General features: G+C 40.0%; 1 protein-coding gene across 1 annotated transcript; it reads right to left on the minus strand.

The window, feature by feature from the left end:
* Positions 1 to 480: 480 nt before the first annotated feature.
* Positions 481 to 1846, minus strand: htr1f (5-hydroxytryptamine receptor 1F). Its single transcript, XM_022740911.1, has one exon. The coding sequence runs from the start codon at positions 1844 to 1846 to the stop codon at positions 638 to 640; it is 1209 nt and encodes a 402-aa protein (XP_022596632.1). The 3' UTR covers positions 481 to 637.
* Positions 1847 to 12240: the final 10394 nt, after the last annotated feature.

Here is a 12240-nt window from a genome sequence, read left to right on the forward strand (position 1 = left end):
TTTGTTGGAATGTTTTGCGAGGCTGAATACATACCACATTCAACAACTACTTCTGTTAACAATTACTCTGACAGTAAGTCATGTAAAAGTCCCCCCCCCCCCATAACATCATGGCCACAGAAAGTCACAACTTGGTATGCTGTGGTATTTTACACATGTTCTGTATTTCAGCTAGCAGCTTGGACTAGATAGAAGGGAGGTCATTCCATGGAACAGACTTAATGGTCAGCTATTTCAAGACCTTTAAATGGGACTGATCATTAATGCTCAGAACCTCTACCTCAAAAAGGTCAGCGATGGCCCATTTTCTAAAAACCAACATGTCAGTGTCCCTTCACACGCACCAATTATCATCAAGGGGATCTCAGGATGTTCTATTAATAACAAGACTTGGATTTCAATGTGGAACTTTGCTGTGAAGCTCTTTGCTGAGCTGGTGCCATTCAGGCTGTTGAAGAGCCTGATGGAGTGTCTGGAAATGTGTGTCAATCCTTTCCTCTGTGAGATGATACTCAAGCACACCAAAATCAGTATTCAGTCAGTATTCTCTGACCTCCTCCAGCTATTAGTTTGTCGCCTCCCTGTTATGTGTGTACATTAGATGGTGTATTGGCATGACCGTGTATCATTGCAACCATCAGAGGTACTGATTGCACCTAACGAGACTTTGGAAAGCTTTTTTGAAGTCTTCATTAAAGATGGTGTAGATGAGGGGGTTGATCAGCGAGTTGAGATAGCCCAACCACGTCAGAAAGTCAGCCATCTCCACTGAAGTACTGCAAGCACTGCAGGTGTTCACGATCACCTCCTTGACAAAAAATGGCAACCAACAGATGACAAAAGCGCCAATTATCAACCCCAACGTGGATGCCGCTTTGCGCTCCCGCGAGCCAGAGATGCGAGGTCCTTGGTAAAGTTGGCTCCGACGTGACTCGCTACGTGACTCGCTACGCGACTCATACCGACGCGACTTGCACTGGAAAGGCTTCACCGAAACACGTACTCGTTCGCGCAGAGGTTCCTCAGTCGAAGGTTCAGAGAAAGACTTCTCTGGTGGGCTTACGGGCTCCGGACTTCGAGGCCCCTCATCAGCATCACCATCTCCAGCAGGGTAGGATGAGGGGATCATGCTCCCATTGGTCATGCATGAGTGACGGCTGGCTCGGCTGGCCTCCCTGCGCATATAGAGGGTCTGAGCGGCCCGGTAGATTTTGTAGTAGAGGATGAGGATGAGCAGCAGGGGGATGTAAAAGGCTCCAAGGGTGGAGTACAGGGTGAAGGCCATGTGATGGTGGATGATGATGCACTGGTCTTTGTGGTCTGCATCCCCGCTGTAGTGCCGCCACAGCAGAGGAGGAAGCGAGATGAGGATGGACAAAAGCCACACCACTGCCACCATCGCGCCAGCCCTGGCCCCTGTGCGTTTGCGAGAGTACTCCACTGCATCAGTAATGGCCCTGTAACGGTCGATGGCGATTGCAGCGAGGTGCAGGATGGAGCATGTGCAACAGGTGATATCCACACTTAACCAGATGGTGCACACCACCTGGCCCATGACCCAGCTCTCTTTCTGGATGTAGATGATACTGAAGGGCATGACCAACACAGCCACCAGCAGATCAGTCACTGCTAATGAGCAGATGAGGTAGTTGGCTGGGTGGTGCAACTTGCGGGTCACTGCGATAGCTGTGATCACCAGGCAGTTGAAGAATGTAGTCAGGATAGCCACCACAGACAGGGTCAGCGTTAGCAGGATCTTACTGGGAGGGCGTTTAGTGGTCTCCAGTGAGTCATAATCACCGCTGCTTGTGGAAAACACCCCTTCAGTGCAATTGGGGAAATCCATTCTGCAGTTAGAGACAAAGACAGTTGTGCATTTGAGATAAAGGTGCTGTCCAAAATTCCTCTTTAGGAGCAGACAAATCATTTTGAGTCAATATTTATCGTGTGACTGCTGTGTATAATGTTTGTTCTTCTTTTATCTGTTCATAATCTGACATGGAATTTTAACATCAACATTTTAAAGTGCTGCAAAATTCACTTGTCGCAGTAATTCTGTTATTCTTCCCCTTCTTCTTCTTTTAAACATTCATTGCCAATGATTTTCCTCTCTGAACTTCATACATAAAACATGTCAAAGTGGATGAAAGGAAGGTTTTCATTCAAAATATGCTTTCAAATGTAATTTTCAAGGTCCTGAAACATTAAATGGTTGGCAAAGCTTTGACAATCCTTAAACTTGCCCACAAAAGTATGCAGAAACCTACAAATCTGACTATGCAGTCCTACCTGAATAGGCTCTACTGTGTTGCATCCAGTTGTTTCAGTGTGCAGCAGACACTCTGCTCTGATCTTTCTGGCCTGCTAGCTCTGCCATCACATCACCTCTGTCACTCAACACCTGAGAGAGAAAAAGAGAGGGAACGAGAGAGAAATCATGAGAAAGATAGAGAAAAGGAAAAGGGAGGAAAGCAACATAGCCAAGGACAAGTACACTTACACAACAGTAAAAATCAAGTTAACGTTTGCATTATTTGTATTCACTTAATTCATGTAAACCACTTTCTCTAAGCATGAGTCTGTGGATCTTCTTTTAACCTGATCAACTGAGTATTAACCAATGTGACCCTCCCACCCACCCCACCCCACATTTAGCAACAGCCACTATGACTACATCAAAATGCTCAGGTATGACTGTCATTGCAGCTCTCCTTCACCCGCCGCATTGCTCAGTATCCTGAAGACATGAGTGGGAACTGTTGCTATAGAAACACAAGAAGTACAGTAGTTTTGCTTAATCTGGTGATGGAGAAGAGGCAGGCAAACTATGACTGTCAGGTCTCTGCTGACACTGTTCGATTCCCAGGCTGTAGGTCCGGGCGTAGGTGGATGGGTGAACGGGTTGGCTAGGCCATATGACAGCTGAATGAGATAAGAGATTTCAGTTCACTTAACCCTCACACACGGCAAAATGCCTGTTAATATCATTTACCATGAACACGTCCAGACTGTGTTTTTACCATTGGCTAACCATTACCACTGCAAAATCTTACCTCTTATGAGAGGTTACAGGTAGCATCAGATGCAACATCTAGGTGGAACTGTGGTATTTTCATAGCCATTATAATGTTGAGCATCTTATATAATATGTAGGTGAAATTGACCAAAGCAGTGCAGAGGCCTATGATGAGTATTGTTTCACTACCTCATTCAAGGTGTGGGCACCTTTGCCAGACTGAGTCACCTCTGCTTAGTGTTTTACAGTGTAAAAGAAATCATATTTCTATGGTGTATAACACATGAACAATGAACCTTTAATTTCTTTAACCATAAATAATGTATATTTTGATTTTGTGTTTTTTCATCTTTCTGTATTGACAATTTGTAGGAGATAAAACTCCTGTTTGCTTTTGTTGGCTGTGCCAGACCCAGTGTTGAAAACAGCAGCTTTAAGCTGTTGGTTTCCAAATTGATTTTCAGGCTCAGTACAAGAAAATTACCACCTAAAGTGAAGTTTCACCAAGCACTTTATTAAAGCTGACTCTTTGCTGAGTGTGTCAGGTACAATTCATTATGCTACAATGGCCAAAAAATACAATTAAAAGCAGATGGTTTCAGCGAATCCAGAACAAATTGCTTTGCCACTGTGAAATGAACCAATGAGCAGTATTTGTTTATTTATACCTGTGATTCTTGTCTTTAAAGTCAATAAAATTCCCTTCCTCTGTGTTGTGATGCAATTCTACTCCTTCCCATTTACCCTTGAGTAAATGTGGAAAAAAGTAGTACTTAATATGCAGATTACTTTGCACAGATAGATGATAATTACTGCTGCACTTCTGTTGCACTCTGTCACTGTGCACCAATGTATTCTCCGAGGTGCATCTGAAAACACTTATTTTTGTCAGTGTTTTTGCACAAATGTATATTTAGATATACAATATGATGCAGTGTGTTTCTATGAGTGTGTCTCTGTTCATGCAAATGCAGTAACTGACAGTATGCATTTTAACAGTGTCAGCCTGTCATTATATACAACAAAGAAATCATCTGCTTTTGTCTTGAAATGTTCTAAAACATAGGCTTCTGCTCAAGGCCATCTGAAGATAAGCTCCAGTGAGTCTCCGTGAATCTGCTCTCTGCTTTATTCAGAATAAAACCCAGTGCCCTTGCATAAATTCAGTGAACAGGGAAAAAAATCTTCATTCACTGACTGATAACCACATTGTTTCAAAATTACACAGTTTTTATTTAATTTAACTATTTTTTTTTTTTTTACAGTGCTACGTTATTTTTTTGATGAATTATCTACTAATTATGGATATGTTGTGATAACAGACAACCAGCACACCCTGATACTGTTCAGTAATGTTTAAAGAGCTTCATGAGCTACAATATTAGCATATTTATTCAGCATTCAAATAACATTTTCAAAATCCCCAAATTTTAAATGCAAAGTTGTTATGTGGGTGTAATAATAAGCTGTGGCAATATTGTGTGACGATGCAGTCTACAACAACAGATCCAGGTTGTGCAGATAAAAAGGAGGCTGACAAAGCAGAAACATGTTAACAATATTTAACTCAACTCACTCACAGCTCAAACACATTCCCACCTGAAAGCACCCACAAACCAGCACACATATACTGTGTACACCAACAAACAAACAACAACTTCACTCTCTCTCATTTCCACAAGGCTTGCAGTCCCCCACCAGAAGAAAAGTGTCAGTCCCCTGACATGAAATCTCTCTCTCTGTACAACAACAGAGAAACTGTATCTGTCATTTGGAGCACGAGCTCTGAAACACAGTTTGGCCGAGGCATGATGTCAAGCTGCCCAGTGTTGTTTGTGAAGGAGGAGAGTTGTGAAAAAGCTGATTGTGTGAGTGACAGATCTGGAAAGATGTGAAATAAATGACTAACTGTAGCAAAATAACAGGGCACAGCAGCAAGTCTATCTGTCTGTTTAGCTATTTTCATCTGCTGAGTCTATTTAATTTGGTGAAAAACAAAATGCAGCAAAGGACACGCTTTTATTTTTTTTAAAAACTAATTGGAAACACATTTTTATACATAACTGGATGTAATTATTGATTCTTGCTTTCTGGGACACAATAATGAAAAAGTAGCATAAAGTAAACTGCATTTTCAGGGAATGGTAAAGACGTGGAATGACACAAATAGGTAAAGGGCTCATTATAGGGCTAACTATTTGCACTAAACATTTCCATAATATTCCAATGTCCTTTAAAAAAAAAAAAAAAATCAGCTGTTATAAATATTTAATCACATTTTGAGAGATTGAGAGTACTTCATTTAGATCAGAGACCCCTAGCAAGAAATTCATCTCCACATCAAGGATGAATTAAAAGCAAAGTATGTTGCATAACAATGACAAGTGACTAAAATGTACTATATGTTCTAATAACTACTTTGTGTCTATAGTGACTCATACTGACTGACCTGCATTACACCAAAGGGTGACATCATCCCCATCGCTCCGAGTGGGCTAAACTACTGTCATGTTCACTTTGCAGCAGTCACTGTTCTCACTCACTGACCTGTGTCCTCGTTTCAGGCTTGACTGGGTCACTTCATGCGTGTTTCAGCTGGGGTTTCACTACACACCATGTTACTGTCAGCTCTCTCTACCTGCTTCATGGAGATAGAAGTATTAGCTGGTGACATGACCCCTGAGGACTCAATTTGATGGAATTGGTTCAAGGACTCACCAGGTCCAAAAGGGGGCAGAGGTGGTGTATCTTTTCTTAGGTTGTTTTTTATTCATCATATAAACTTGACTGCAGGTATTGTACTGTAGGGGACATAAAGTGGATAGCTTACTGCACACTCATCTGAGAAAGCATTTACATTTGTGCAAAAAAAAAAAAAAATGGATAGGTTCATTGTTTTACCACTGTCTTTGTTGTGTTTCAGTTGTGTAACCAGCTTTAAATGATACAATATGTTGCACACATCTTTTTCTAGGCAGTTTGCATGTTTTGTCAGCAACAATACTTTCAGTGATATCTGGGGATGAATGAAAAGGTTTCAAAGCATTTTGTGGCATGCTGGGCGTAAGTGTTAGGTGTTCAACATGTTTTAAGACATAGAAAATACTTTGTTTTCAATAACATTTTTTTGCTGGCTATATTTTTTTCCCCACAAAATGTCAATGCAAAATCCAACAAATATTTTTTTGTACTTTAAAAGTTTAAGCACAGAACACAAGATGTTTCCTGCTTCACTGAAAAGACAATTCTCTCTGTATATGTGCACTGGAGGGTTCAATCTTCGATCCTGCTTGTAGGTGCATGACTTCAACTTTTTGGATTCTATTTGTTTTATTTTTGCTACATAGCCACTGTTAGTATTAACAGCTGTTTCTTTACCAGTCTGGAAGAAATGTTGCAAGTTCAGCATGAAACTTAATTAATTTACTCGCCAAGAGCTGTCTCCAGTGGTGGAAAGCAACCTTCTTGTTTTTCTTCTACCTATCACTATATCTTTTCTTCTACTGAAGTTAGCATGCTAACCAGCTAGCCCTGGCACGGTTGAACTTGCTTGCCACTTTCCAATTCCGAGTCACTGCAGTGCTCAGTCTGCCCTGAAGAAGTAGCGCTGCTCAGAGAGTGTCTTATAACCTTTTGTCTTGTAAAAGCGACAATGGCTGAAGCTGTTGCCAAGACTGGAAAGTAAACAGCTGATAATGCTAATGCTACCTATGTAGCAATACCAAAACATACAAATAGGTCCTTTGAGGTGAGCATGGAGATACTTTCTGTTTTGAATGAATTAAAAAACAGTCATCTAGTGTTGAACTCTGCACATACAGCATTCTGCACAGTGAAGGCCAAACATCCAAATTAAGTAACTATGAGCAAAACAATCTATTTCAGTTTTGAGTGGAGGGTGGCTTTAAGTGATGTTTGTGTTGGCTGAAACTCTTGAATCTATCAGTGGCCTGCATCTGTCTTTCTTATTTCTGCTGCAGTTAGTGTATGTGTGGCCATACACTCCATAATCAGGTGAATTATTTTTTAAGACAGAAGCTTCCAGGAGTTTAATGCAGTATGACTTAAACCTCGCTGTTGTGCACATGTGGACTAAGGCTATGTACATTCCTAGACCTCAGCTTGAATGGACTGACTTGACATGCAAGGCAGCCATTATGAATGTCTATACTATTAAAAACAAACACATACATGCTTCTGAAAAGTTGGTGATTACAAAGGGCATGTGACATTAGAGGTTACGTTCAGGAAGTATTACTCAGTCCTTAGCCTTCTATGCTGTCAGAACATGTGTGAGTACAGGGGGGAAGAAGGTAAAGAGCAAACGTACAGAGGAGAATGGGGAGACACATTATTTTATGTTTATCTCGCATGAAGACATGAATTCCACCAGTGAATGTAAATTGAGTCCCGGTCAGAATCAGCTGTCCACAGCAAGGAAACCTGCCAAAGCAATCTGCCAAGGCACTTGTAGGAGCAGTAGATGTGAAACATAGCGGTGGAATTCGGCCTTGTCTTGTTACAGATGATGGCAAAGATGCCTCGATCCCTGCTGAACAGGCTCAGATTAGTTTTTGCTCAGTGCAGCAGTAATACAGGGGAGGCCTGTAGAGGAGGTCATATTTTGCATGACTACAGCATATTTATGGCTTCTAGAAAGTAATAGCAAGTACTGGATAGATCCCCAGTACAGTACAGTAATCGCATTACAATTTTAATTTATTAACAGTAATAGCATCACATAGTAACTTCCCCAACACAGCTCATACATTGGTGATTTCATCAGCAAGCACAAATGTGCACATAACGTGGAAAACCACTGATTAGACAACCGCCACAATTATAGGAAAAAGCATCCGCTCAAGCCTTTATCTGGTGAGCAGAGAATCAAAGAGATTCTCCTACCAGAACACATAATTGGATCCACATCATCAATACAGGTTTGATGCGACTATGGCAACAAATACGATCAGTAGTCTGTACTGAGTTAATGGGTAACTGTTAAAAAAGTGTCTGGCATCAACAGTTTGAAGGCAGCATGACTGGTTGTATGTTTCGTTCGCAGTCTTTAATGTTAAAGTGCTGCCTCAAAGCACATTATCATTAAACATGCTGATGCACACTTTACATTGATTAAAGCCCCTACAGGATTTGAACAATTTTGACCCTGTGGCATACAGATTTACACATTCAGCGGCTTGAAATCAACAAACTGCAAAACAACCACACAAACCTCTGTGCAGATGGGAGATGGTGACATTGTGGGGAGGCACTGGGGACACACAGTTGCATGAAAAATTACTTTCCTCACTGAACATCCTGACAACAAAACAACCCAGTCCTAACAATCCTCCTCTCTCTGTCCTCATCCAAATCACCAGGTTACGGAGGGAAACAGTCGAGTGTGTCTTAATGTATCATATATTGGTATAGTATATTCCTGCATATACACCCTTATAGACTTCTATAGACCTGCAGCTACCCAGGTAATGGGTGTGAAAGGAGGCCAACTGGACCTATTTCAAAGCAGAACCTGTCAGGTCACTATCACAAGGATTTAATTCTGGTTGTCTGTAGCAGGTTTGTAAAAAATAACCCCTAAGAAAGTCAAGTTAAATCAATTTTATTTGAATTGTAGCTCCAAAAATAATGCTTTATTTTTTGTTTCTTTAGACCTGTTATTTCGTAGTCTGTTAAAAATTGACTTTGTACTTTCATTAGAACCAGACCTTTTAGCTTCGCTAAAGTAGTTATGTCTTCACCTGTGTCTGATGCTTTGTTTGTTTGTTTGTTTGTCAGCAGGATTGTGCAAAACGTACTGAACTGATTTGCACCAAACTTGGTGGAGGGATGGGGCGTGGAACAGGGACGAGGTCACCCAATTTAGGTGCAGATCTGATTAAAGGGGCGGATGAGGATCAGGAACTGTTTAATGACTTTCCTCAACATTGCGAGATCGGGTATTTTCCGACATTTTTCCGACATTTGGCCTCGGCGGAGGTATGAGTGCCATTCTAGTTTTATCACATGAACACATTGTAGTCACTGCATGTTTGCTAACCAGGTGAAGGAAGTTGACCTCTGTGGATGTAAAGCATATATATAAAAAAACTGGTGCATGTGGATGCATTCTCATTGTCCTTGTGCATATAACCTACCACTTTGTCCTATTTGTTACCTGTCAATGGGAAAATTGTCGCTACGGAATGAAAAAGAAGCATTAAGGACTTTAAGCCACCTTTATTTCAATATGCAATTTTTTTCCTAATTTTTTTAAATTCAGTTTTATTCATTGTATCTACAAAAACATTAACACATTTATGTAGAGCTTAATAGATGGAGATTGAATGATTTATGAAATTATTTTGCAATTGGTACATTCACACATTTGTTTCTCTGCTTATTCATACTGCATGAAACAGTATGATGTGTTACTTATTCAGCTGTGGCCCACATTTTAGTCATTTATACTCCTTTAAAATGTGTTTTGACAACTGCCAGTTCTTACATTATGGAAAGGTGTCATTAATTATTGTGAGCACCCAGACTTGGAGCAGAAATCTATTTGCAGAAAAATCAACAACTAGCAAATATGTAGCTTGTGAAGTGAACTCACAAGAGATGAGTGAGCGGACCATGCGTAGTTTTGCTTTAATTGCATCATGCAGCTGAGAGGTGGATTTTATTTAATTTATCTTTAAAAAAAAATGCCGATGATATCTCACACATCCTACACGTCAACAGTGTAGGATGTGAATCTTCACACAAACAACACACAGTGTACACAGTGCAGCTTTGTCATAAGAAAAGGAAGCAAATCCAGATATTAAATGTGTAAGATCAGGTAAGCACGTCAGGGTATGACAAATTTCTCTGGGAATAGTGTTCTAATTTGTTTTGTTATTACTAAAGAGCCGCTAAATAGAAGGTCATTTTGAGGCAAAAATGTGAGCTGTCAGAAGTCTGACACATGATCTATGCCATTTATTTCAAAGAAAAGTGTTTGACTACAGTAATTGCCAGAAAAAAGGAGAAGTTGTTATCTCCCTTCAAATTAGGGTTACAGAGCCACATCGTATTTTGAGTTAATGAGAGTATTTATTTAAATATTTAACATGGTGAGCATGTAGTTTGATATAATTAATGTCCACCAAAATGTTGCAGCTATTAAAGTTGCTAATCATGCTGTTAAAGTGGGAAGGTAATGTCCTAATGAATTGAAACTGTAACTCCCCTGGAGAAGAATCAAGATTAAAAAACTCCTGAAGAAATTATCAGCAGCTAAACACATTAAATGGGAAAACAGTTTGCCTCTCTAAATTGCATGGCCCCTTCACATTGAGAAACATCAGCGCATGCCTCCAGATATGCAGCTGCCACACACAGCATCACCACTTCATACAGCTGTTTTGGCTAATGTGTCAGCTTAATATGCCCACAATCCACATCCAGCAAGAGACACATTATCAGCTGTTGGAGATGTGCTTCTGGAAAAGGGATATTATATGTGTTGGATTTGAATCATCACTGCTGGAGAATTATATTTCCTTGAAAATGTACTTGGCAAAGCAAATTAATTGCATTTAACTATATTTTGTGGTAGATTTGCTCGGGTTAAAACGAATGCCTGAACCGTAGTAACTGTACAAAAACCAAAACAATGAGCAAAAAGATCCACAGATCTGCATCACTGATTTATAATTCTCTGTGATCTCAGCAGTACAAACAAGCACTTTGACATTACAGTGTAGTTGGATAAAAGAGGACACGCCATTAAATGACTATGAATATTACATTTCTGCATAAACAATGTTTTTTTTTTCCCACATGAACATCCCATCAGTTCTGCAGCCTCAGAAATACAGGACGCAGTTCATCTGTCTGATATTAATTCAAAGACATGCTTACAGTATTTCACAGTTTTAAGGGATTTTATTTCTACTTCTAGTAGTAATAGTAATTTGCCTTTCAAATACATCATAAACAATAACTTTTACTCAGGTTTTCACTTCAAGCTACAAAAAATGAGTATGGCTACCTTTGGATATGTTAACATAACACAAGTGTCCAACTGTCACTCATGCACATGTACTCTCTCGCTCTCTCTGTCTCTCTCTCTCTCTCTCTCTCTTTTACACACACACTCTTGGGTGTATGGAAACAGCAGTTTTGATTATCAACAGTTTAATCCATTTAAAATGTCTTATGAATTATGTGCAAATAATATAAACAACCCCCGGTAACACACACCCACACACAAGTAGCCTAAATACTGGCACATTCAGCCACATGAATTTAATTAAAGTGCACCCCAGGCATAGTTCCGCAAACCTACGGGAGCTAATATCCTCTTCCAATGTTCACTTATTTCCACAACAGTTGCCCTGTAACAAGGGCACCTTAGCGTAAATGGACTGGGTGGATGCAATGAAGCACATGGCTAAATTGATGGGAAGTCCATGTGAAAAAAAAACATTGATTATGCAGAAATGTAATATTTGTAGTCATTTCATGGTGTGTCCTCTTTTGTCCCACTCCTGCAATCCTCTTCTATTTTATTCTGACATCAATGAAACACCAACACAATGAGAGATAATTCCAATGTGTCTTGAATTGGAAATGTCCTTCAAATGTTTTCAGCAGAAAGATTTAAAAAAAAAGAAAAAAAAAAGTCCCTCACTCCAACAACAGAGTTGTCATGTCATAACATAAGTATGTCACAAAAATAAAGCTCACAACACTGCATCAGCGTTTGCTCGGAAACAGATCCGTCATTTCAGTAAGTCTCCTTGGAGCTGTTTGGTGCAGATGAAGGTTATCCTGGCAGAAATCACACCATCGTTCTGTGAGGAAATTAATGAGCGTAGTGTTGAGAAAACGCACAAATTCAGGATAGGACGTAGGTGATAAAAACAGAAAATAGTTTCTTGACCCACTTTCTGTGTATGATTTTTCTTGGTAGATCAATTTGTGTGACAGAAAGGGTATGGAAGACTTGGAGGATCGGCGCTTTATAGCATATATTAGCCACATGTTGATAGGAAAAAGTGATAAAACCTTCTGAAAATGTAAATGAAATTACTGAATTTTCTTTTGATATGCTGCTGACTCAAGCTGCATGCTCCCCACCGTTGGAAACAGATGAATGATTAGAACTTGCAAGGTGAGAGAAAAGGCTTTGAGTGCAGCAGCTTGCAGCTTTAGTACCGAAATATATTTAAGAA

Source organism: Seriola dumerili, unplaced genomic scaffold (assembly GCF_002260705.1).
Source record: "Seriola dumerili isolate Sdu_G_001 unplaced genomic scaffold, Sdu_1.0 BDQW01000052.1, whole genome shotgun sequence".
In the NCBI taxonomy this organism is placed as follows: Eukaryota; Metazoa; Chordata; class Actinopteri; order Carangiformes; family Carangidae; genus Seriola; species Seriola dumerili.